The 25,520-nt window shown below is 51.7% G+C and overlaps 1 protein-coding gene and 1 long non-coding RNA gene across 2 annotated transcripts; both read right to left on the bottom strand.

Moving 5' to 3' along the window:
* Positions 1-1,246: 1,246 nt before the first annotated feature.
* On the bottom strand, positions 1,247-2,493 carry LOC146756858 (protein MANBAL-like). The gene is made up of 2 exons (XM_085523856.1): positions 2,043-2,493; positions 1,247-1,604 (listed from the first exon to the last, which is right to left on the bottom strand). Exons 1-2 carry the CDS (start codon positions 2,259-2,261, stop codon positions 1,497-1,499), a joined length of 327 nt encoding a protein of 108 aa, XP_085379982.1. The 5' UTR covers positions 2,262-2,493; the 3' UTR covers positions 1,247-1,496.
* Positions 2,494-3,300: 807 nt separating this feature from the next.
* On the bottom strand, positions 3,301-4,918 carry LOC146756857 (uncharacterized). The gene is made up of 3 exons (XR_014937185.1): positions 4,857-4,918; positions 3,477-3,575; positions 3,301-3,402 (listed from the first exon to the last, which is right to left on the bottom strand). It is a non-coding gene; the product is annotated as an uncharacterized LOC146756857 (long non-coding RNA).
* Between the last annotated feature and the right edge of the window lie 20,602 nt (positions 4,919-25,520).

Below are 25,520 nucleotides of genomic sequence, written 5' to 3'. Positions count from 1 at the left end.
CTAGCAGTCAGAGCTTGCCAACTGGAAAAGGACACACAGAAAATGGCAGAGCAAGATGTGCTAGCTTCAAGCTTCCAACACAGAGCACCAGATAATAGAGGGGCAGACACGCATCTGACAGTATCCTTTAATCAAAGAGTCCTGTTCAATCATCTCTAAAGTCAATGGGCTATTACGGTTCACATCTGTGTGGCTTTCCAAGGAAAGTGAGTTGGCTGCCTTTCCAAAGGCTGTAATCAGTGCACGGGGAGCTGCGAGGCTCTGCAGAAACAGAGCAACAACTCAGGTTGTAGATTGGTGCTGCTGAGAAGTGAACACTGCTTCCTTCCGCTGTTCGAACCAAGGTAGTCTCCAAAGCCTGAAGCCTCTAAAACGAAGCTCATCTGTACCTGAACCTAAGCATCATTCCTAAGAAATGGAGATTGTCTCTTTTGTTTATTGTCATGTGAATTCATCACATGCACAGGGAATCATGGGGACAGTGCATATACAGAGAAAATAAGAAATAGAGCATACAAACAACCTGAACACAAACAAGTTTGTCAGTTCCATCGCATTAATTGGAGGAATGAGGGCCAGAAACCCCACATCAAACAAAGCGGTCATCATTCCCAAAGAACAAGCACAAGATATACAGTATCTCAACTAAATTCATTGAGGGAAATGATGGGTAGTGATGGCTGCAAAGAGAACAGAGGAGTAACGGAGAATCAGCACCAGCAATTGCAGGCTCTGCCTCACTGTAGACCACATCACTGAGGTCCAATTTTAACTAAAGGGAAGGTGGCATCATAGTCTCCTGTCTCACATGAAAACTTCACCTAAAGCTTCAGCTGTAGAACCTCAAAGAGCAAGTGTGGAAGCCAGTACTGGAAACAGCCAGTAAACACAAAACCCTCCGAGTCCAACATGCAGCTGGGCTTCCCAGTACAAACAGCAACAGACAGTGCATCAGAACCCAGAAAAAGCCAAAGGGCTTGAGACAAACTCAAGGCGCAGGGACACCTTTCTTCCTTCCACGCTGCTTTTGTTTCTCTCAGCCCTCACAGAGCAGGGGATGCTCACAGTCCGTCGCCAGCAGTTCCAGATGGGCTGAAAGGCCACCAGTTGGGAACACCAAAACGGAAACATGGGACAAGCAGCTCCATTTCCAGGAGGGATGTGAAGCCAACCAGTTCATGACCCTGCGATTACCAGCCCGAGCCAGGCATGTTTTGAGCAGCTATTGAAAGAGGCAGCACCACTATTCAAATGTTTGTTTCGCTTTTATTTGCAACAAAGAGAAGCTAAATGCATCCAAAATACATTTCAATATGAAATCAAATAGGAGGGATACTGGTAATGACTAAAACTTCCTTAGTTCCGCTCCGCAGTCCACGAAAGGGAAAGCATGGCCAGGCCTGAAAACCAGACCACGCAGTGTGTGTCCTTTGGTGCACCTCTGAGGATGCAATCCAGGCAATTCTGCTGTCCTTTGTGCCTTCCTGCTCAAGCCCTTATCGTTTCTTTTTGCTTTCCTTCTTGGCTTTCTTGCTCAGCTGAGCAGCACTTGCCTTGGGTTTCTTCACTGTCTCCCAAGTCTGAGACTCAAAACCCTCCGAGTCCTGCAAGAAGCAATTGGGAAACAGTCAGGGAGCTTTCTTACAACTGGCTGACAGCTGCTTTGGGAGAAAAAGTCACCTGACCGAGCAGCTTTGGGGGCCAGCACTGAAAACCGCCTTCCTGACCTCAAAACACATTAGAAACTCCACCTCTGTCTAGTTCCCAAAAATCCCATGCAAACCAGAGCCTAAAGTCCTCTCTAGCAAGGCGGTCTGTGCTGGGAGGGTGGACCCTCTGCCTGGCAGCTCATAGGGCGCATCAGCTGCTGCAGGATAGGATGAGCTGGCAGCTCAAGGCTGCTGGCGTGCGGAAGGAAGGACAGAACCAAGTGCGGCACTCTCAGCAGTGCCGGGGCACACTGCCATAGGCAACAGCTACAGACGGTTCCCTCCCAGCCGACTGCCTGAGCATTCCTATCAATCTCACACAGCGCTACTTACTGCCTTTGGGGACTTGGAAACTGGCAGGATGATGGCCAGCACACACAGGAGCTGGAAAAGGGCTCCAAACAAGAGTCCGTAGCGCAGCATGTTCTCCAATATCGTGGGCTCAGGGATCTCAGGTGGTGAGAAATGCAGTTCAACAGCCATAGCACAGACAGCTGCTGCTCCACTGCTCTCACAGAGGCTGACTGCAGTGAGTGGGGAAAAAGGCATCATTAGTCTCAGGCAATGTGATGGGGTTACTTCCTGCTAGCAAACATTTCCAGGCTGATTAAGAGAGGTGCTGGGAAGATATCCAGGGCCTACTGATGTGAGAACAAAGAGGGACAGCAAACTTGCATTTCAGTTGCCTTTGCCCGCCTGCCTACGAAAAGAGCCCTCAGCCTTCAGTACTGCTGCACTTGCAGGTGGGGGGGAGTGAGGGTGACGGAGCACTGGAACAGGCTGCCCAGGGAGGTGGTGGAGTCTCCTTCTCTGGAGATATTCAAGACCCGCCTGGACGCCGAGCTGTGTGATGTGGTATATGGAGCCTGCTTTGGCAGAGGGGTTGGACTCGATGATCTCTAGAGGTCCCTTCTAGCCCCTACAATTCTGTGATTCTGTGATTCTGGGAGGGACGTGAAGCCGACCACTTCATGGCCCTGCAATTGCCAGCCCGAGCCAGGCACTGTATTGAGCAGCTACTGAAAGAGGCAGCACCACTTATCAAATGTTTGTTTCGCTTTTATTTACAACAAAGAGAAGCCAAATGCATCCAAAATACATTTCAATATGAAACCAAAAAGGCGGGATACTGGTAATGATTAAAGACACAGCTTCCTTAGTTCCCCTCTGGAGTCCATGAAAGGGAAAGCATGGCCAGGCCTGAAAACCGTACCACACAGTGTGTGTCCTTTGGTGCACCTGTGAGGACGCAATCCAGGCGATTCTGCTGTCCTTTGTGCCTTCCTGCTCAAGCCCTTATCGTTTCTTTTTGCTTTCCTTCTTGGCTTTCTTGCTCAGCTGAGCAGCACTTGCCTTGGGTTTCTTCACTGTCTCCCAAGTCTGAGACTCAAAACCCTCCGAGTCCTGCAAGAATCAATTGGGAAACAGTCAGGGAGCTTTCAAACAACCGAAAGGGAAGAGAAACAAGAGAGGATGGGTGGGTGTCAATAAGGGAAAAGCTTAACAGGCAAGAATAAACCTATCCATGAGCTCCAGCACACACGCGTGACCACTGCCTTGATACTAACAGGAACGTTATTCTAGCCATTAAAGTTACCCATGTTCACGTACCTGGTTGTAGACGTGTTCGTGGCCTTGCTGCTGCTGTGCTCTACAACGCCAGCCACAGAAATAAAGAGTGCAGAAAGCTGATCTGTTGAAGACAGAGGAGTGAGCTGTGCTTAACCAACACTGCTTCAGCACACGCTTACAGTAAGGCACACCTACCTTACAACGGCCACGCAGGAAGCTCCAGACACAGCTCCGGACTGTTTCCATGAAGCCCAATTGCATTTCACAGCCACTCACGCTCTGCTCCTCGACAATCTGCAACAGAGAAGTCACAAGATGCAAATCCCATCCCTCTGAGATGTCACAGACCTCTGCACTCATGAAGCAGCACTCATGTCATTGGGTGAGAAAGCAGACGTGTGCTTACCGAGTGAGCGCTGTTTGCTGCCATCTGCTGGTAGGACCCCACCTAACTCTAAGTACGAACAGTAACCTATGTCTAACTCTAAAACAGGAACAGAAACCTACACCTAACACTAAAACATGAACAGTAACCTACAACTAGCTCTAAAACAGGAACAATCATCTACTAACACTAAAACGTGAACAATAACCTACTCCTAACTAAAAAACGCAAACAATAACCTACTCCTAAAACTACAACTAAACTTAACACTAAAATCCACAATAGAAATAGGGTTAGGACGGAACCGGGGGCCCGCAGAGGTCTCAAAGGAGGAGCTGATGTTAAATGAAGCCACCCGGCTAATGCCGGGGGCGGGGGCCGTGCAGGCGGTAAGGAGCCCAGCGCCTGGACCAGTGATGGCGGAGCTGAGATGGTAAGGATGTGGGGCCTGGCACGGTGGTGTGGTGCCAGGCCAGCTGTGCCACGGGCGGATCCACCTCCATGGGCTCATCTGGAGGTGGATCCACCTCCATGGGCTCCACGGAGGTGGTCATGCAGCTGGTCCAGGCACGATGGGAACGGGCTCGCTTGCCTGTCTGCCACCTGATGGTCATGGCGGGCCCCCTCCTCCTCCTCTTTGACCCTGCGGTCCCCGGCTCCATCTTCCCACCTAAATCATGGGAATCCTCCAGCCTTGCTCTCTTGGCTTCTGGCATGGCTGTCAACGTCCAGAGCTCTCAGAGGCGAGTGCGTTGCGTGGGGCAACGGTGACCAAGGTGACCAAGGTGACATGGCCGGGGTTCTAACATGGCGGCCGCACTGCTGGCACTGCTGGCACTGGCGTGGGACACACCAGCTCTGCTCTCCATGCTCCAATCCTGAGCCTCTCCTTGTAACACCTCTGACTCCATTTGCATCCACTCACTCTCATTACATCCCACATCCGCACACCGTGCTGGAACACACACGGGGCCACGCTGCCTCACCGACCCTCAGTGGGGACCCACAGCCGTACAGCACCATCAGCACAGCAGAACCGGGCCGTGCTCCTGATGCTGCCGCTTGTCCAACCTCCCTCTCGCTGCCCCCATTCTGCTCAGGCAGCCGGTCCCAGCAACAAACACCAGCACAGAACTGCAGCCCCGACTCGTCCTGCTCACTGACAGCCAGAGCAAGGACATGTTACACACCTTCCTTCAGCTCCGATCACCTTCCCGGCGCCACCATGCCGCCATGGCCTGGAACTGCTCCCGCCAGCACCAAGCACTTCCTGCCCCTCCATCCCCCGCTCCTCCTTTCCCTTCACTTTCCATCCGCACTCAGGACACAGATCTCAATGGAGGTGGCTGCAGAACATCATCAGTGCAGGCAATCAATGGCTCGTGCTGCGCTTCACTGCCTTGTGCTCCTCACTGACTGCTCTGTTGTGCCCTTTCCTAACCCTGCAGGATCAGGATGGCCCGGCTGGCTTTACTGCAGAGCCTCATCATCTGAGTCTGAAGCCTTGGGGGAAAAGCTCAGCAGCTGCCGAGGGAAGATTTCATGCCATGTCCTGCACACAGCCCAGCCCTCCCTGCTCTGCGCTCCTGGCATCCCCTGCAGCCCCTGTGCTGTGACCAACACGATTTGTGCTCGGACCCAACGCCCTCCCTGCTGCCGGCCCTCCCCCATGCCCATGTGCTGCACCCACAGCGGCTGCCCCAGCCCCACAGCCCCGCAGCCTCCTGCAGGCAGCACAGCCCCGGGCACCGGGCTCGGCCCCAGCCCCGAGATGCTGCTGCACGGGCTGAGCCCAGACCCACAGCTGAGATGCAATGACCACTCATCAATCTTTGGCTTCCCTCCTTCACATCCAGGTCCTTTGCTGCACACAGCCCAACAATCCTCTCTTTCACCTCCGGCAGTGCTGCTTGCTGCCATGCAGGCAGCAGGAGGCAGTGCCTTGTAGCTCATTGTACCGAGTCCACTGTGCAGGCTGGTGGAAGAAGGAAGACGCCAAGGCGCCAATTGAAAATGGCCACCAGACACTCCTGGCATCCAGCCTCTCCTCTTTGGGCTCTGGCTCAGCAACGTGCCCTCGCAGCACCCTGGCACTAAACACGCAGCGCTGCCCATCGCGTGCTTGAAGCCATTGGAGCTGAAGCAGCGCCGTGCGGCTCAGGACCCTCCCGGCTCACGGCTCAGCTCTGTGCCTGAGGCGCGTTCACCTGCAGCCCTCCAGCTGCCCTGTCCTCCTCCACGCGTGCAGCTGGGCTTCCTGGGGCAAACAGCAACACACGGTGCATCAGAAGGCTGAAAGAGCCAGCCGGGAAGACAGACAAGCTCAAGAGGCTGAGTGCAGGGACACCCTTCTTCCTCCCGCCCTGCTTCCTCTCCCTTGCTTTCCTCTCAGCCCTCGCAGAGCAAGGGGATGCTCACAGTCTGTTGCTAGCAGTTCCAGTTGGGCTGAAAGGCCACAGGTGCAGAACACCAACAGGGAAACGGGGGAAAAGCAGCTGCATTTCCATGGAGGGACCTGAAGCCGACCGCTTCATTGCCCTACGATGGCCAGCCCAAGCCAGGCACATTTTGAGCAGCTACTGAAAGAGACAGCACCAGTTTTAAAAAGTTTGGTTGGCTTTTATTTGAAATGAAGAGATGCAAAATGCAACTAAAATACATTTCAACACAAAATTAAGTAGGTAAGATACTAACAATGACTAAAGACATGCTATAAGGTCAGCTAATAATCAATACGTTGAAACAGGGATCGAGCTGAAGCACCCTGAAGGAATGCAGCGTCTCCAGCTCTTGCCATACATCAAGTCCTGCACAGGTGAAGCCCTCTTCTAATGCAGCACAAGCCCTTCCCTTCCAGCTTCCTTCCTTCCTCTCCATTGTCCACAAAAGGGAAACACGGCCGTGCCTGCAATCCGGACCATACTGACCGTTGACTTTGGTGCCACCTCCAAGGAAGCGTTGCAGGTGGTTCTGCTGTCCTTTGTGGCTTCTTGCTCAAGCCCTCATCGTTGCTTTCTGCTTTCCATCTCAGCCTTCTTCCCCAGCTGAGCAGTGCTTCCCTTGCCTCAGCTTTCTTCACTCTCTCCTAAGTCTCAGTCCCCAAACTCTCTGAGTCCTGTGCCCTGTGCCCTTTCCTGTGCCCTGGCTTGTGTCTCTGAACATTGGGAGAGGACTCCTAAGCTCTGTCCCTACGCTGGATCAACTCCAGCTCTTCCTCCAGCCAGCCCATAACCCTTCCACGCCTCATTTTTCTTTCACTTGCAGGGAGTCTGGATTCCCACCATGGGAATGAATGGAAGAAAGTACGCTTGAGGAGCAGAAGTTTGTGTTTGGCTGTGCTCAGATCTTCCTCCCAAGAGATGCTCTTCACGTCTTTCTTGTTTCCTTTCTGCTAGAAGCTGAAGCAAACAGGCTTGTAGTGAAGCATGGCCTTGCAGGAAAGCAGGACACTGGTGTGGAGTGTGGCCCAGCTGTGAAGAGAGCTATAGACACACAGCAGGCATCTGGGTTCTGGGTCCTGTCTTTCTAGTCAGGCTTGCTGTCTGTCCTTTCTTGCGACTGTTGTCATTGCATGTTGCTTGAGGTCTTGCAGTTGGAGGGGTTGACAGTGACCTTTCCTGTCCAGGATTGGAAAATCAAGCCCACAGTTCACCCAAGAGCCTAAGATCCATTGCAGTCAACACTGGAGATGAGATTTCTCCGTATCGTGGCCCAGTTGGGCCTTTGGTCTTGATGAGGGGGGTTGGTCTCGATGATCTCTGGATGTCCCTTCCAACACCTCTAATTCTGTGATTCTGTGCCAGTTTGCAGACTGAAGGTAGTGCTGGACTCATTAAATCTTGCAGCTTCCCCTTTCTTGGTTCTAACAGGGAGAGGTGCTGAGCCAAATGGCAAGATCTATGTGAAAGCTGCTCTCCAGGCTGGAGGGCTTCCTGGAACAGCAGGTCCCAGGACAGGGGGACGACCTTCCCCTGCAGTTGACAACCACTCCTTCTGCAGGACGGTGGCTGCAAGAAAGCGCAAGGGAGTGGAGGAAGAGGAGCAAAAAGCAGAGCTGTGGCCTGCCAAAAAACACGCGAAGGTGGAGCGCAGTGTGGCAAAGGCCCAGAGCCCACATCAGAGCAGAGGCAGTGTGCCAGCTCCAGAAGTACATCCTGGGCTAGAAGTAAGAAGATGCTGTTGTAGCTGCCTTGGTGAAGCACTTCCCTTATCAAGTGCATGGAGTTTGCTTGGGGTTTGCTTTGCTTTTTCCTTCTCTGGACAGAGAAGGGAAAAGAGTTGAAGGCTACCCAGTCCATGTCCTTGACCATGACCATGCCACAGTGCGTGACCCCCTCTTTTCCCTTTAACCCCACGTCCCACTAGAAGTGTCTAGTGTCATATGAGTATCCTCAGTGAAAATCCATTGAATGATTTGCTAAGAAGCTTCAGATCGTTTCCCATAGTCAGTCACAGTCTTACCAGCCTGCTGTAACAATTTCCAATGATGCACTTCCCACCGAGCAGCTCCCTGCTGATCGTCTATCAGCGGGCAAGCGAGCTGAAACACAGCTTGACACGGTCCCTCCAATATCATGCCTCTAATGACTCCAGACCAACGCAAAGGTGGAGGATCGCTACGTGTGGGGGGGAATCGCATAGACAGGGGCTGTAAAGACATCGGTGAAACGCTCGAAGAGACTGATGCCTCCTTCGTACGCAGTTCTAAGTCCTGCAGCTCCTCAGTTAATGTTTTATTATGTTCCTCCAACGCTTTCTCATTCCCACCATTATCCGAGTCGCTTTCACTCTCAGGAGCTTCTTGCTGCTCTGCACACCCCTCAGCCCCCCCCCACCGCACCTTCCTCACCAGCCAAAACCGGATCTGCCAGAGACGTTGAAGAGGTCGAGGACGGGGGATTATTCGGGGCTTCTGCGGCAGCCCTGACTTGTGAGGCTGATGAGCAAACGGAGTAAGAAACTCCTGGTAACAGGGAGTCAAGTTCTGACCTTGACTGAGCACTAGGTCCGGATAGAGCTTGTACCACAGCAGCAGCAATCTGCCGCTCGGCTTGCATATTCTTCATTGTATTTATTTTGTATTCCTTATTTTTGGAGATAACAAAGTCCCACATATGGTCGACTATTTCTCAACATTCGGCTACAGTGAACATCAGTGCCACCTCCTGAAGGTGTCCATTCATATGAGCCCATTTTACCAGCTCGGATATGCATTTAGGAGATACCTGCTCCCCTGTCTTAGAGAGAATACATTCCAGCAGTTCCTCCACAGCTTCCCACAACATCGTGGATGGCAGAGAACGGGATGGTACCCCGATGAGAGGTGAGTGCCATCCCCCCCCCCCCCCAGTTCTTTATTGCCCCCACCTCATTATTTGTGGTTCCTATCCCTTTATTTTGTTCTCTCCCCCATATTTGTGCCCTCACTCTGTGTTTATTTTGCTCACCCCCCCTCCGCCCCCGCAATTTTTTCAAACCAGCTTCGTCTGCACCAGCAAGCACCTGCGTGACCCTGAAGCTGGTGGGGGACGTGGGGACCCCCCTGAGAGGGGAGAGCGCGACAGCCGCTTGGACTGGGAGCAGGAGCCGGAGCCTGAGGAGCGGGGGAGGCGAGAGGAGGATGGGCAGAGGGGCAGGGGGCGTGGGCAAAGCTGTGGGTGAGTCAGTGATGTATGGGTGCATCTGTTGTGGGGTGGTGCTGAATGGGGTGGAAGCTGTGCTGACCTCACCCCCACACAGCTGTGCCTTTGTCACCTACAAGAAGATGGAATCAGCTGACCAGGCTGTGGGGATCCCTGGGTGAGCTGGGGGGCACTGGGGGGGCACAGGGACGGTGTGGGGGTGCCAGCAGTGCTGAGTCCCTGCCCCCATCCTGTGCCCCAACAGTCGTAAAGAACAGTGCCAAGGGCTCACACCGCGACAAGCGGGCGCAGGTGGTGTACAATGAGGACCTCTTCGGGGGGCAATAAAGGTTTAGTGCACACAGCAGTGGTGTGGCAGGGTGACAATGGGACAGCGGGAGAACGGGGATGGGGGAACTGTGGGACACGGGGAGCTGCAATGGGGGAGGCTGAGTGGTGACCAGCTGCACACACACCTGTAACTGAACTGCCAGCCTCACCTGGCTGTGGTGCTGAGCATGCTGGGCTGCCTGGCCCTGCTCTCAGCAGCACTGTGTCCTCCCTCCCAGCCCCCACAATTCCACTGATACAGTTATGTCTGTTAGAGAGATTCACACTGCATGGAATGTGCCACGGCCAATAGCAACTGAAGGCTTCAGAACCAAATAAGTGTGAGGAGGCAGTGCTGGAGCTCATCTCTTCCATGGAGCTCATAACAGCAGCACAGCAGTAACCCTGGTGGCAGCAGCACCAGGATGTTGCTGGAGCAGCACTCCTGGCTCCCCTCCTGCTCCCTCCAAGAGCTGCAGGCAGACGTACAGCACTGCTGTCCTGTGCCAGGTTTATTTAAAAACACAGCTGAGAGCCACTGGCATAAACAGAGGAGCCTGACTACGTTCATACAATATCTTAAATAGAAGGCAAATACAAAAGGAAAAGATAAAATATTTACAGTAACAGTGGCAGACACGACATGGGCACAGTCCCACCCAGAGGCAGCAGAAAACCACTCAATACCCTGCTGAAGCACAGAGTCACCACGGCGTCCTCCAGCAGGGCCAGGGCTGCACTGTGCCCACAGCAGGGCTGGGATGGCTGCACTCTGAACTGAGACAAGCGAAGCGCACACGTGTTGGCTTCCAGAAATCATCAGCACAGCATCAAGCTCTGCCAGCAAACAGCACTGGAAATCCAGAAAAAGGGAAAGGGGGGAATAACGCAGCAGTGGCGTGCAGCTCCCACTTCTCACACTGCTGCTGCATCACTGCTGATAACTGGAAGGCAGGGAGCACCCCCCGCCTTGGTGGCACATTTGGTCCAAAACAAAAGAATAATTCTGCTCCCTCCCACCCCCACATTGTCATTAAGTTGCCTTAAAGGATTCGAGTCATAAACAAAAGCATACACCAAAAAAACTCAAGAGCTGGCAGAACTCCAGGCTAGACATGGGGACTGCCCGAGAAATGGGAGCACCGAAGAAGCTTCCAGCTGCACCCAACGCTGAGCATGGCCAAGGGAGGAGGAAGGAAGGAGCTTGAGGTTGAAGCCTTCAGAGCGTCACTGAATCAGGAGATCAATTGCCAGGCACTGCAGCACACAGATGGACGTCCTTCTGGGCTGTCACAGAACTGCTTTGTCCTCTTGCTGCTGAAAGGAGCCAACCAGGATCAGGGAATGGATGCACAGGGCCTCAACTCTGACCAGCAGGAAAACTCAGGACAATGGAATGCAGTCTGCCAATCTTTTACCAGTTCAGCTGTGCTTTAAGACTCGTTATTGTGAAGCCTCCTTTAGTAAAGTATCACCCTGGGGTATCCAACCAAAAAGAAAAGGTTTTTATTAAATTAAAGGGGTTTTTTTTGTTGTTGTTGTTTTGTTGTTTTTTTGGTTTTTTGTTTGTTTGTTTGTGTTTTTTGTTTTTTTTTTAACATACTATAATAACTACTACGCAGTTCAACAGTCAGTCATCTCAGAAAGTTCACGAAGGAAATCATCCTCATCCTTCTCCAGGTCCAAGTCAATTTCTGCTTCCATTTCCCCTCCTGAGATTTCCGAGATGAACTTTTCAGTGTCATCTTCTACAGCCTTGGTGAGCAGGCTGACCACCGGCAGGGCTGGAGCAGCAGTCTGGGAAGAAGGAAGACAAAGTCAAAGAAAGGAAGACAAAGTCAGAGAAAGACAAAGATTGCTCAGGAGATCCTTCCTCTGCCGTGCTTCTCCTTCAGCACTGCTGATCCTGTACCCAACACGGGGGCTATGGGGCTCCTGAAGGATGTTAACAACCACGTGAAGGCTGCAGAGCACCTCAGGTCTTTTTAACAATGCAGCATTAATGGACAAATTCCTTCACACCACAAAGGAATCACAGGGCTGCAGAGCATTGTGCGCACACTGCCATTCATCCAGCATCCTGCACAAAGCGACTGCTTTGAAAGGAAACCTGCAGAACATTTCAGTTCTCCACACTTTCTGCAGCAGTTGTATCTCAGTATCAGCCTGACCAGGACAGCACTGACACTTCTTCCCCTCCTTACCAAAGCTGCTTTTTTAGCTGGAGGCTCCTCTTCTTCAGTGCTCGTTTAAATCAGCACAGTGCTAGAGCTGTTACACACCACATTCTATTTGAGCAACAGAAAGTCATTCCTGTTCCCCTACACAACATCCACCCACAGTCTGATTTCATTGAACACGAAGCCATCGTGACCTTTTTGTATCCAGTGCTCCCACGTTAACCTCACAAGTTGTACCTGGTGCCAGCAGGGTTACTGCCTCACTGCCAAATACAATCAGATCAATTCTGAGTTTGAGGAGTGCAAAGCTGTCTGGGAAAGCCATTGAAAGTACCAGGATTGTGAAACATGGCTGCAGCTCTTCACCAAAGGCAGGAAGGTAGGAATGCACTCATGATGGTGGCACATGGTGAGCAGTGAGACATGAGAACATGTGAAGAAATTGTGTCACTGTGTCCATCTACAGAAGGGACTCACCTCTGCGGGTGCAGAGACAGCTTTGGGAGCAGCCCTGCTCCATTCCACAGTCTTTTCCTCTTCTCTTCCAGGTGCTTTAAAACAAGGAAAAAGAAAATCACTTGGTCAACAGCAAGCATAGAAAGAAACCTGAGTGCCAGTGTTTCCTCCATGTGCTTATTTCCTCACATTCAATAACAAAGAACACGAGAGAGGCGACATCTCGCAGTCCATACAGTATCCAAGCTCTTCCCTCCTTCACATGCTGTCTCTTCACAAAGCCTCTCTCACCTCCCCAATGAATAACTCACCCCCCTGACCTTTCTGACAGAGGTTGGCCCCCATGTTAAAAACTCAATCCATGCTTTACAAACACATTTACATATTAAAACAAGCAACACGCCAAAGATGAAGATAACCTTGGCGTCAACACACAGAACATGCCACACCAAAAACATGGCAGAAAGAAAGTACAGGAGAAACTGAATTACAAAACCTCACAGCGAATGAATTTTCCAGAATGAAGCAGGCAGACACCACGGATTCAATGGAAAAACACATGGATGGACATCCTGGCACTTCCTGCCTTTGCATTTGGTAAGAAACAGCCCAGGCAATTCTAAGCAAATTCCATTTGCTTGACAGGGGAAGCACTTTGGCAGAGCAGACAGTGAAACACCTCGTTACCTGCTGGCTTTGCGATCTGCTGCATCCGCAGGGCTTTCTCCTGCTTGATTTCTTCTAAGCTTTTAATATGCATTTCTTCCAATCGCTTGATTTTACGCGGTGGCTCTTCCAGTTTCACGTTACCAGGCTCAGGTGGAGGGAAAATTCTCTTCTTGCGCTTATCCTTAGATCTCTTCTCAGTAAGAACCTCTTCTACTTTTTGCTTCTCTTCTTCCAGTCGTCTCTTCTTCCAGATCTCCCCTGCTGGCTTGGCACCCTTCTCTGTCATCATCAAGAAAGGAGAAGCATAAGGATTACAAGAAATTCCAACGAGAGCTCAAGTTTCCAGATTTGTCATAATATTACAGAATATACGTGTTCCCAACAACAACGCTCCTGAGAAAGAATAAGCAGAAAGCCTAGAGAATCTGTGCAGCAAACACCGATGACCATTTACCTCTCCTTGGTGCTCTGTCAACCTCGATCTTCTTCCCCAGCCTTTCTACGAGGCTGCGCTTCAGCGGAAGGCCACTGACATCAGCTACAGAGAGAAAACAACAACATTCCTAAGATAATTCCTTTGGAGAAAGATTTTTACAAGTCAACCACAAACTTTGGTTTCTCCAAGTGTATGTTCTCAAATTCACCTTTCAGCTGCTACACTTGTGTGCCACTTGGAGTCATCACAGACCCACGACACACTTTCCTCCCTCCTGCTTCAGCAGTGCCCTCCCATTTACGTGGAGGCAGCCAAACAGCAGCTCACAAGCAGCCCTTACCTACAGAGGATTTCCGTTTTCCAGGTTTATCAGCAGTATTCAGTTGAATCACAGGCACCTCCCCTAAAACAAAGAAAAACAAAGTACTTATTTGACAGAAACCAACAGAATTACTGTCTTGTGAGCCCATTTCCCACCCAAAACAAATACAACCAAAAGACACCACTTTGACAGCCCTGACACAAAATAATATTGCAACTGTAATGCACTCAGGGTAAGTCCCAATTGTAATTTCTCCATTCCACTTAGGAGCCACCAAATGGAAGCAAAGGTACTCATCATTACCCTGCTTTGCAGGCAGCATCACAGTGCTGACGAGTGTCCGCACATTCTCCTTCTTAGGCACACGAACAATCTGAGATTTGAGCCGATGAGCAGGAGCTCCTGAAGGTCCTTCTGATCCAAGTGATTTTATTCCAGCATTCAAACTGTCATCTGGGAACACAGAGCAGTAAATGAGACTGAGGGACAGAGGCACACGCTGAGGACCACAGCTCTGCAAACTGCCTCCTGCTCAGAAGCATGCAGAAGAAACCCTGTCAGCTCTCCCCACAGCTAAGAGCACCATGGACCTGATGTCTGTCTGCTGCCCTCCTTTCATCCTTCTGGATATTAAAAGTAGGCTTTATCCCTTACTTTATCCCATCCATATGACATTAGATTCCTCTATCAGCAAATGTGGCTTTCACCACTGGTTGAAAAGATGCACATACAGGCACTTAAACTCCATGCTGTGGCCTCGTCTTGCTCTAATGATGTAAACAAAGGAGTTTACCTTCCTAATCTGAAAGGCACATGAAGTTACAAGGTAGGAACAAGATCATGGAAATAGCTGAATCCATTCAGCAACCCTATGTTCTGTTGTGTTTGTACAATGAATTTCTTTGGAGTTAATTGGCAAGTGCTTCTGATTAATCCTGGAATACCTTGTTTTGTATCAGCATCAGATTTTGTAGTGGAAATTATCTGCAATCCAAGATGGTTTTCTTCAGCTGGTTGCTGGACAGGTGTTTTTGTTTCTTCTCCCTCCTTAGAAAGCTGGTCTGTACAAGCAAAGAAAAAATCAGTCTCTTCAGTTATGCGGTAGGAATTCAATCAGATTATCCACTGCACAAAGATGGCAGGCAAGGCTGAAAACCCACACAGATAAATGCTGAGTCTCCACTTGCCCATCCAAATGGCTTCTCTGTGAACAAAGAAATCCCCCCCTACACAACATTCATCTCCCTGACACCCAGAAAAAGCTTAAATGCAGGAGAACAACCTGCAAGGCAAAGGCCACAGGAGCAGAGAGAAGCTGAGCATGCAAGATAAAACTGAGGTATCAGAAGCGCACAAAGTTCAGCTCTGAACCTATCTATCAGCTCACAAGTGAACGTTACCTGGCGTTCTTTATGACACTATACCCACCTGTGAGTAATAGAGTTAATCTTTCGTACCTAAAAAAGACAAACTCACTTTGGCTTGGTGGAAAGAAAACCCCATTGAGGTAACGTCCCTTGGTGTGATGGAAGGCACAGTTGGATTTCTGGCAGCCTCCTGGCTGGTTCTCCCAGTAGCAGGAAATCATGCTGCGTTTTTTCTGAAGACAGAAAGGAAGAAGAGCTGATGGTAACGTGGACCTAAGATCTGCAAAGGGAGACTGAGCTCCAGATGGTGCCAGTGAGCAGACTGCCACAAAGCAGCACTCAAACACCACTCTGAAGCGTGCGCAGGCTGGGAGCACCAGGCTCACTGAGCTTTCCTAGCATTCTGTGGGTGAGGACACCAGTGTAGAAGGGGTTAAACTAACACACCTTGCAGAATGCTTGTCTGATTGATGTGGTTCTTTAGCAACTGTTGATAGAACACTGTTGGTATCAACTACAAGAATATTCTGCTATGATATACCAATGCCATTGAGCTCTCTTCCCTCTGCTTCCTCCCAGCCCCCTCTTAACAATAGGAACCATCATCATTTCAAAGCAAATGAACCTAATCTGCAAAAGCACATTCAGCCCACCTAAAGAAATGAGAAGTGGGTTTGGTGATAAACTCTGAGGAGCCAACACTCACAGTGATCTCCATGTGCCTGAACCTGCAGACATTCCTGAAGCAGCGGCCCTCCTTCCACAGCGTGCAGATGGTTTCATTGCCCAAAGCGGCTTCACAGTGCCTGAAGGGACAGTTGTCTCCCTGTAACCCAATGGAAACCAAGAGAGGAAAATGAAATAGTACAGCCTGAGAACTGGCCGTGCTTTGAGCTCATTTTTAGCGAGTTGCTCTATTGTACAATGCAATTAGTTATGAAGTTTGCTGAAGACCAGTAATACTTCTACTTATTCTACCCATTCCTCTTAACTTCAGAACTGAAAGAAAGAAAAAATGAAGGAAAAAAACCCAAGCAGACCTTTTTACAAGTGGAATAGAAGTAGAAATAGCAATCATTTCCTTTAATCGACATGCTGGACGAGCGCACAGAAGCAGTTCTGGTCTCGGGGATCTCTGTGCAGCTCTTCCTGTGCTTCTCAAAGAGCTGGCTCGTGCTTCCTTGGACTGAAAGTCTTCTACTGTCTTGATCAGTGAAATCTTCTTTTGAAAAGGAACCCTAAGCAAAACACCAAAAAGCAGAAAAGAATGAGGAATGCCCACCCATCTTCCCAGCTTTGTTCTCTTCATTCAATCAGTCTCTCAGGAGCAGTTGTTTCAAAACATTGCCCTCCTCAACACTGGTCAAACTCTAGTAACATCACCCTGACTCAGCACGGAGCCCCTGGGCTGCACGGCTGCAAGCCCTCCAATGGAGCCCCTCCTTCAACACCACGAGTGACAGCAGTGAGTAACCCCAACACATTTGTCTGACCGCTGCAGGTCTTCAAGCTCAACCACCTGGACAACCTCAGCAAATACAGTGATCTTCAAAGCTTTGCAGTTCACTTCTCCTGTAGGCTGAACCAACACTGAATCCGTGAATTAATTAATTATAACAGGTTAGGAAGAATTTTCCTCCTCACTTTGCCTATGTCAAATTCTGTAAGTTGGAATTTCTGGTCTTCAAGGATTCTTCACCTTTGAAGAATCCACAAAAACCATCCTCCGTCTTTATTACCTGTACAGCTAAAGCATGACAGTGCGTATCAATACACAAATCCACACACATGTGCCTGTATACTGTAACTCAGCACTGCATGGAGCTGCAGCACGTTCTGCTCAGCCACAACAAGGGTTTGGGTTGGTTCATTTTTTTTTTTTTCTTTTCTGATGTAAAAATCAAATATTTTGGTATTTTAGATTTGTTTTGTTGCTTTTTTTTTTAAGGTACCAAATGCAGTAAAACCTGCAACCAGGCCAGACAGAAGATCAAATTCAAGTGATTCAGAACTCTTTCATTAAAGCGCTGCACATTTCTGAGCTAAGCATTTCCGATAGTCAATAAAGTTTGGAACCTTTTACTCACACAGACACTAGTGAATTTTTGAGGAATTTTTTTTTTTTTTTTTTTCCAGGGAATTTCCCCAAATCTAAACTAAAGAGAGGAGAAGTCGAGTTCTCAAGTTAGTTGCTGGATTGACTGCATGACAAAGGGAACAAAAACAGCACTTAAGGACAAAGTTTCCTTCCCTCCTCCAATACTGATAGAAATGCTGCCTTTTACCTTTAGTACCTTCACATCAGATTCCTCTCTGGCAGATTCCTATGCTTCTAACAACCTCGGTGCTGCCCCGCACAGACGCCGGGCACCAACTGTCTCTGGATTCTGCACCGTGGAACACGCACACAGCTCAGCACTTCTGTTTCCTCACAATTGGAAGGGTTCTGGAATCGGGAGCATGAAGCGGACTAGAAATACCTCACATCCCTCTGCTCCTTACGAGCCCTTCCATTTTAAAACATGATAAGCCCAGACACATCTGTTAGCACAGCAGCCCAAATGCTAACCAGAACACACAGTGTGTAACGCTGAAAGTACCAGTTTAATGCCGCGCCGCAAACCCTATATAGTGGTACAGGTGACCACCCCTATCAGATACCCATGACCTCCATGACTCCAGCCCTGGTGCACGCAGGCACCACCTGCCCAATACCCAACATCTCCCCCCTCTTTATCATCTCCAGCCCCTGTAAAGGTTCCCCTGCATACTCCCTGTTACCCCAAAGGTGATTTGCACATTTAAGGCTATTCCGCAAATGAATCAATCATTAAACATATGCGAAAAACAATGAAACTGTCATAATAACATACCAAAGAGATGCAGCTGCAGTGACTACAAACCTGAAAGCACACAACAGCAATCTGCCTAAAAATTGTGAAATGCTGTATGGCAACACTTAGTCAACTTGTAGAGAACAGTGCATTCAAGTTCAAGATAACAGCACAGTACACAATGGAGTTACAACTTCTCCAAGTTCAATGTAACACTATTGTACAGAATCTTCGTGGCAATCCAGTTCTGTCCAGTGTGCATTATAATGTCACACTCCATAACCAAATAAGAAGACAAAAACATATTGGCTGTGCAGAATCGTTCTGAATGTCCACCACTGGGGGACTATCCAGGAACAAGGTCTCCCCCGCTCACGAACTATCAGTCCGGCATGAAGGCTGGATTCCCAGTTCGGACCTTCAGGCACACTGGGAGCAACGCAGTCTCATGTGCTGTTACCAGCAGCCGCTGCCCAGTGCTGACGTCAAATCACTGGCTGCACTGGAGACATTAACCAAGGAGTTGTTGACCAAAACTGGTGCTGAGATGTTCGGATCCTCACGGTGCACAGGATGGCTCGTCGTTTGGTGCCGGCTTAACCCAACGTGCCGGCAGCCAGCAGGGCCCACTTGGGGTCCCGACACAGACGTGTTTCCTGCCCTTGACGAGAAGTGGCATAGGGTCTGGGAGCCATGGCCCTCCGTCGGGTCTGATCAGGACCTGACCTATTGGTGTCCATTTGGTCAGCTGATGGTCTCCCATCCGATTCTCTTACGCAGGAGGAGAGTGTGTGGGCACAGCTCAGGCCCCTGCAGCCCTCCCCCCTCTTTAAGCGCACAAAGACGCCCCTTCAAGGTCTGATGTGCACACTCCATAATAGCCTGGCAGGTGCTGCTGCCGGGAATGCTGAAGATATGCTTAATGCCCCAAGCTGTGCACCAGCGTCCAAAACATGCACTTCTATGTCCTGGGCCATTGTCAGTCTTTAACTCATGAGGTGCACCCATGACAGCGATGGCCATGCACAACGCTTTTATGTAATGCATGGCGGTCTGTCCAGATTGTGCCACAGCCCAGAGAAAACCACTGCATGTGTCAGTTGTGACATGCAAGTGACGGAAACACCCAAACTCTGGGAAGTCTGTGACATTCATCTGCCAAACCTCATTTGGTCTCAAACCTCGGGTTCACCCCTGCAGGAAACAGGTTAGCCATAACTCCCGCTCCTCCTTGGCCAATTCAGTTAATTTTCTATGAGCACCAAGGGTGGGTAGCAGCTTCTGCGCCTCTTCGTCCCCTGCAAAAGCTCACAGAACTCCATGCTGGCTTTCTCTAATGCTGACCGACTCACACAGTGAGAAGCTCCATCAGCCAGACCTCTCCGCATCATCCACATAATAAGCAGATTGAGGTCCTCATCACACACTCTGTGTCATTTCTTGTCAGCATGTCCTGTCGCATCCCTGGCTCTCCAGCAGGACTGTAATGCTGGGGTGAGCAACACTGGGCACTGTCAGTGTGTTTTTCTTGCAAGCATCTTCCAGGGAAACACATGCAGGCGTTCCCCACTCTTGGCTGTATCTCTGCAGTGCTGGGTCCTCTGTGAGCAGAGCTCTCTGCCCCAGAAGCCAAGTCACTGCTGTGCAGAGCTCAGCCTCGGGGTGAATGTGCTCCTGAGTTTGTCCCAGTGCAAGGACAACCTTCTCATTGCCCTTTAGGAGCACCTCTGGTGCTGATGGGTGCTCTGCTCTCAGCAACCACTGGATACACGGCTCCAGGCGCGTGTGTGCTTTGTCGCCTTGAGCTGTTTGCTCTGATCGCATCTCACCCTGGGGAGCCGGGATTTCCCTTTGGTCTCGGTGTCACTTCGAGACCAGTAGCAACACTAGGGGTCAGAGGAGAGCTGCTGAATGTGTGAGCAAAGCTGCTAATTGAGAAGGAGATCGCACGCGGGTGACTTCGAAACCCGAATTAATGAGCTTACCTTCACCCTCCTGACTAATGCAGACCTCATGCAGCCCTGGGCCTGCCCTTCTCCAGCCTCCTGCCTTGTTTTGCCTACTCATAGGAAAAGATTTAGCACAGCTCAGAGCCCCAGGCAGTGCTTGGAATGCCAGCAGGAAAGAGCTGCTGGTGTCCACATAGCTCAGGACTGCAGCAGTGGGGCTGCTGGACCTCAGTGTTCTGAACACTCTGATGTGGAAGTGATTGGCAGATGCTGTGGCCGGAGGGATGAGGTGCCTGCAGGGCGTCCTTTGGAAGAAGGTTTGGTGAGGATGGATCCTCTGAGCCAGCATCGGGGACAGGGTGCTGGGTGCAAATGCCAGTGCTGCCCCCTGTCATCCTTTTGGTTTTAAAAGGAGTACAGCTCCGTTTCCAAACTTTGCCAACCGCAGGCTGGCTGGCAGCTTGAAGGAACTGCCATGAAATTGGTCTAATGAAGCGTTCCTGGCAGAGCTTCAGGATGGAGAAAGTGCAGTTTGTCCTCAACTGAGCTGAGGTCCAATGAGCTGAGTTTCCTGGCTCAGAGCAGAGGCCGTGAGCATCATGTCTCACAGTCTGTGTCACCTGGGCAGAGCCGTTAGGCAGGGGCTGCTAGTGGGGAGATGCCAAAATTTCCATGAAGATGATTGCTCAGATATGCCTGAGTTCAGATGGAGGGGCCCATTGCCCTACCAGGAAGTGGAAGATGCTTGGGGGTGAGGCAGCTCGTGCTTTCCCATGCCTGTAGGACCTTACAGTGCTGTGCCTTTCCCTCAAGGGTCACCCAAATAATGTCATTTCCATCAAGTACTGCAGCCACACGGGGTTGGTGTTCACCGTGTCCACGTCGTACATCAAAGTGTGGGACATCCAGGACTAAGCGTGCTGCATCCGCACCCTGATGTATGTAGTGGGAAGAGTGGCTATGGGGGACTGTGGGCAGCTCTGGCTTTGCAGAGGATGGTGTGAGAAACTTCTGGGGTCCCACAGGCTGGAAAAGAGCCCAGCTGTTTTAGGATCAGTGCCTACAGCTGTAGGAAGAAGGGAGGCTTAGGGAGATCTTGGAATGGAATCTGTGGGGACCCTCTGCAGCAAATGCTCAAAGGAAAGCACTGCTCTGGAAGGTGGAGGTTTTGCTGGTCCCATGGCGGCCAGACAGCTGCAGGACCATTCCCAGTGTGGGACCAGCTGAGAGGCAACAGCTTCTTTGGGTTCCTCGGTGGGGCCTCGCAGGCTCTGAGCTGGTCTCTGATCATCCTTTCTCCTCCCATCCTCCCTCCTCTAGGTCTTCTGGCCAGGTGATCTCTGGGGATGCATGTGCTGGGACAACCACCCGCCCTGTGACCAGTGTGCAGGGGGAGCACCAGATCAACCAGATTGCTCTCAACCCCACTGGCACCACCCTCTATGCTGCCACTGGGAACTCCGTCCGCATCTGGGAGCTGAGCAGGTGAGGGGCAGCACAGAGGCAGGCAGGACAACTGACTGATTCTGTGTGGACGGTGTCCATCTGAAAAGACTCCCCTTAGGAAAGGGAAAACCTTTGTAGCTGTGGAAGCTGCCTCAAATGAGGGCTTACAGAACTCTTTCATATGCCTTTTCAAGCCCCTGTTTTGGACCTGATGGGTGATGAGCAGCAATGGGACTACTTGAGGCGTGGCTTCCATCTGTGAGAAGAGGGAAGAAATGGGAGATGAGCAGCAGCTTCCCCAGGCTGTGCCACTGACCCTGAGCCCTCACTGCAGCCTGGGCTCTGCAGATGGCTGTCGGTGTGCCCCAGAGCTGCCTTCATCCCTCAGCATCACTGTGAAGCAGGGTACCCCTGATGGCGATGCCCGTGTTTGGGGACCTTTCTATGTCAGGAGTGCTTGAGGGCAGTGGGCTTTGTGCTGGGGGAGGGCCCTGGAGGAGCTGTGCTGTTGGGAAGGGGCTGACTGACCCTTGTCACTGGTTGTAGGCTGCAGCCCGTTGGGAAGCTGAGTGGCCACACTGGGCCCGTGATGTGTCTCGCAGTAAGCCAGACAGCAAGCAACCGTGACCTGGTGGTGACGGGCTCCAAAGATCACTATGTCAAGGTAGTCTCCTGTGGCTGCTGGGCAGAGCACCCCTCTGAGACCTCTTCTCTCCCCCTTGCCCACATTTCTGGTTTCCCCTGTTCTGCATGTGGCTTTTTGTGCATCTTCTCACCCCAAATATTGCCCACATCTGTGGCAGCCGTGTTCTGCACTCACCCTTGCAAGGACAGTGGGGGGGGGAGTCGGCAGCCCACCATGGGCTGGGGGTGGGCGCTGCTTCTGCTGGCGGTGCCTGTCTGAAGCATGCAAAGCTCCTGACTCATTCCGTCATTCTCTTTTGTTTCTGAAGCAGCCAGTGCTGCACAGCTGGCTCACCCTGAGCTTCCCTGCAGAGATCTCTGAATCCCAGCTGCAAATTCTGCTGACCCTCTGCTCTTCCCTGGGTACCCACTTTGCTCTGCAGTGGGGTGGGGAAGGGCTGCAGATGGGTGAGGATGGAGATGGTTGTGCCAGGAGCGGAGTGCGGACGGGTTGGACCCTGATCCTGCACGACTCCCCCCACGGCTGCATGCCTGAAGGACAATCCTACAGAGAACGATGGTGCATGGCTGGAGCCCTTCAGAAGGCTGAAGGCTCAGCCCAGGAGTGTCAATGAGGACGCAGCCTCTCCAGCTGCCCTGCTCACGTTTCTCTGCTCAGGGGGCCGACGAGGCCCTGGTCTCACACTGGAGCTTTCTTCTACCTCTCCTGTGGTCCCTTGGAGCATCCCCTGCTCCATCGTGCCCTGCCCCACGCTGGGCTCGTAGGGGAACGTGGGAATACCGGAAAAGCTGTTCAGAGCAGCAGCTGTGGAGCCAGATCAACAGCATGAGAACCAAGGACACCTCTGGAAGGAGAAGAAGGGACTCACGGCTCTGATTGGATATGTGCCTGCATGGACAGTTGAAGAGTTTTTGTAGAATGCTCTGTTGACATGTAAAGGTGGTTGGGAAAGTTGTAAGGGCGGATGCGAAAGCACAGACCAATTTCCTTCTGCTTTCTGCAGCCCCGTTATTTTGTGCCACCAGCCCTCGTTCAAACCACTGCAGGGTGGGAATTTCTGCACACCTTGAAACAGGAGCATCTCTATTTACTTGATGGAGTCTGTCTTTTATCATTCTGGGAATGGGGGGGAGGGGAAGAAGAAAATGCAGTTTCCATGGCCTGGTGGAGGGCACGATGGCATGCGCAGGGTCACCCTGCCATGGACAGGATGGTGGCTGCTCCTGGGTCACAGCTGAGCCCTGTGCTGTGGGGCTGGGCAGGATGGATCACAGGCCCCATGGTTGCCCTGTGACGCACAGCACTGGGAGGTGGGGGCAACGCTGCCCTCTCAGCCTGTTCTTTTCCACTGGGATGTGTATGTCTGCGTTCGTGTGGCTATAGCTGGGTGTACCATAGGTACTGGTGTCTCAGTACCTGTGTGGGTCGGTATCTCCCATGTGGAAGAGTGGGGGGGTGTTGATCTGGGGAGATGGAGGGTGTGTGTTGATTTGGTGTAGCTACCTCACGGTTCAAGCTGGGTGCTGTTGTCATTGATTTCATTTTGGGGGTGGGCTGGGGAGCTCAAGGGTTTCTGGTGTTGTAACAGCCTCTGCCTGAGGTCGAGGCAATCTGAGTTAAACTGAATCTCGTAATGCTGTTAAGAGTTGTTGTCCCCAAAATGCAGTTCAATCTAGATCCTGTCCCAGGCACTGAACATGATGAGGACAGCCCCAGGAAGCTGGCACAGAGCTCTGCCCTGCTCCCCATCACAGGGGGCTGTGGGGGGGCAGCTCTGAGCCATGCTGTCAGGTTTGGGGGGGCAGGTCCCCCAAATGCTAAAGCACAAAGTCCCAACTCAGCTGCAGTCCAGTGAGCGTGGCTTCTTGGCCTCTGCTTCTTCAGATCCTTCCCTTGCTGCCCTGCCTCTGCCTGTGGGCAGGCAGCAGGAGGCCCTGGGGCTGCACTTGCCTGTTTTGCCATCTGTTCCATGCCCCAGAGCACGGTGCCTGCAGGCCCCGTGCTGGGGCTGAGGGCTTTGGCCACAGAGGGTGAAGGTTCAGGGCTGGGCTGCAGATGGGCTCCGTCCTTTCGCACTGTGCTGGGTGCTCCTTTAGGGCTCAGGACTTGCACTGCTTTCTTGTGGTCTCTGAGCCTCTGTGCACCTAATTTTGCTTCTCCCTCGGTGCCTTTGGTGGTGTCAAGCATGGAGATAATAACTGCTGTCCAGGGAGGGAGCTCCTTCCTTTGCTGAGAGCTGGGGGACTTCTTCTTCCTGGCTTCTGCCTCTTGCTCCTGGATCTCCTCCTCCCAGCACACAGGAGCCAGCTTCATGCTCTGCTAAGGGCACTGCACTGCCTGGAGCTGAGCTTTGCACACAAGGGCTGGAGTTGACCCAGAAGTCCAAATGTTTGGGCCCCCAAACCAACCACTGTGAGCCCCTCCAGGGAGCTGCAGCTCTCCCGGCACAAAAGACAAGGCTGTAGGGCTGTCCCCAGCCTGGCCAGCTGCAAGAAGCACAAGGATGCGTTGTTCCTCCCCAGCGCCTCCAAAAGCACAGCTGCTTTGGGCTCCCTGCCTGGGCAGTCTGCTCCCAGGGATGCCCTCCCATCCCACACTGGATGGGCTCCAGGTACGATCCCACAGAGCACCTGTCACTTGTCCCCTTGCCTTGCAGCGTGCTCACCCCTGCTTTGCTCCATCCTGCAGGCAGCATCACCCTCCCCAGGGCTCCCACCAGCTGCCCCTCTCTCCCCGTGCTGCTCCCACCCCAACTGTGAGGGATCCCAGCACAGTCCCACTCCCCCCCCAGGCCTTTCCAGCAAAGCGTTGCCCTTCACCTTCCTGCCACCCCGGGCCTTTGTCCCCATTCCCAGTGGAGCAGCTCTGCCCCTTTAGCTGCTCACTGCTCTGCATCCCACCACCACCCTGCACTCTGCTCCCTGCTCTGCAGTGCTGCACTGCCTGCTCCATCAGCCCATCCCACACAGCAGCAGGTGCCTTTTCTTGCTCAGAGCTGTTGTACAGAGCCCAACTCCTGTTGGTGAAGGCTTTTTTTCTCTGCTGGGTGGTGCAGCCCAGCACTGCGCTCTGGGTTTGTCAAGGTGTGTACAAATATTTGATCCCTCGATGTGTTCCTGTAAATAGTGTAACTTATTTCGCTCTCATGATGTACGTTGGTTTGAATTGTTTCCCGATGGATGTGTTTGTTCCTCGCCTCTTTGTCTTCACAAATAAAGTGTTACTGAAAGGAAGAGACAAAGCAGTGCTGACTGTTATGGGGAAGAACAGAGCTGGGAGCCGCCCGTCCTGATGTGCATCCTGTCCTTCTGTGCCGTGGGTGCTGTGAGGAAGTGAGCACATGGGAACAGGGTCCTCAGGGACTGCAGGGATGTCCCCGTGGCTCTGGGATGTACCTGAGCAGCTGCCTGGGCTCAGTGAGCCAGCTCAGGGAGCAAAGTGCATTTTGGGGCACTCCACCCTACAAAAAGGTCCTTGAAAGCATCGCAAGGAGGCGACAAAGCTGGTAAGGGCTACGAGGTTCATCCTGAGGACCCCCGGCTCGTCCGAGCTGCAGGAGATGGGGCTGAGAATCCGTCCCGTTGCTCGTTGTGGCTTC

This window comes from Coturnix japonica, chromosome 25 (assembly GCF_054131305.1).
Source record: "Coturnix japonica strain WE chromosome 25, WE-NBRP24, whole genome shotgun sequence".
Taxonomy (NCBI): domain Eukaryota; kingdom Metazoa; phylum Chordata; class Aves; order Galliformes; family Phasianidae; genus Coturnix; species Coturnix japonica.
This window is presented reverse-complemented; position numbering and strand designations above follow the sequence as displayed.

Bases quoted from the DNA above. Each gene is read 5' to 3' on its own strand.
- LOC146756858 (XM_085523856.1), bottom strand. From the start codon at position 2,261: ATGATGCCTTTTTCCCCACTCACTGCAGTCAGCCTCTGTGAGAGCAGT. The intron at 1,605-2,042 runs GTAAGTAGCGCT...TGCTTCTTGCAG, and splicing joins TTTCCAAGTCCCCAAAGGCA to GACTCGGAGGGTTTTGAGTC.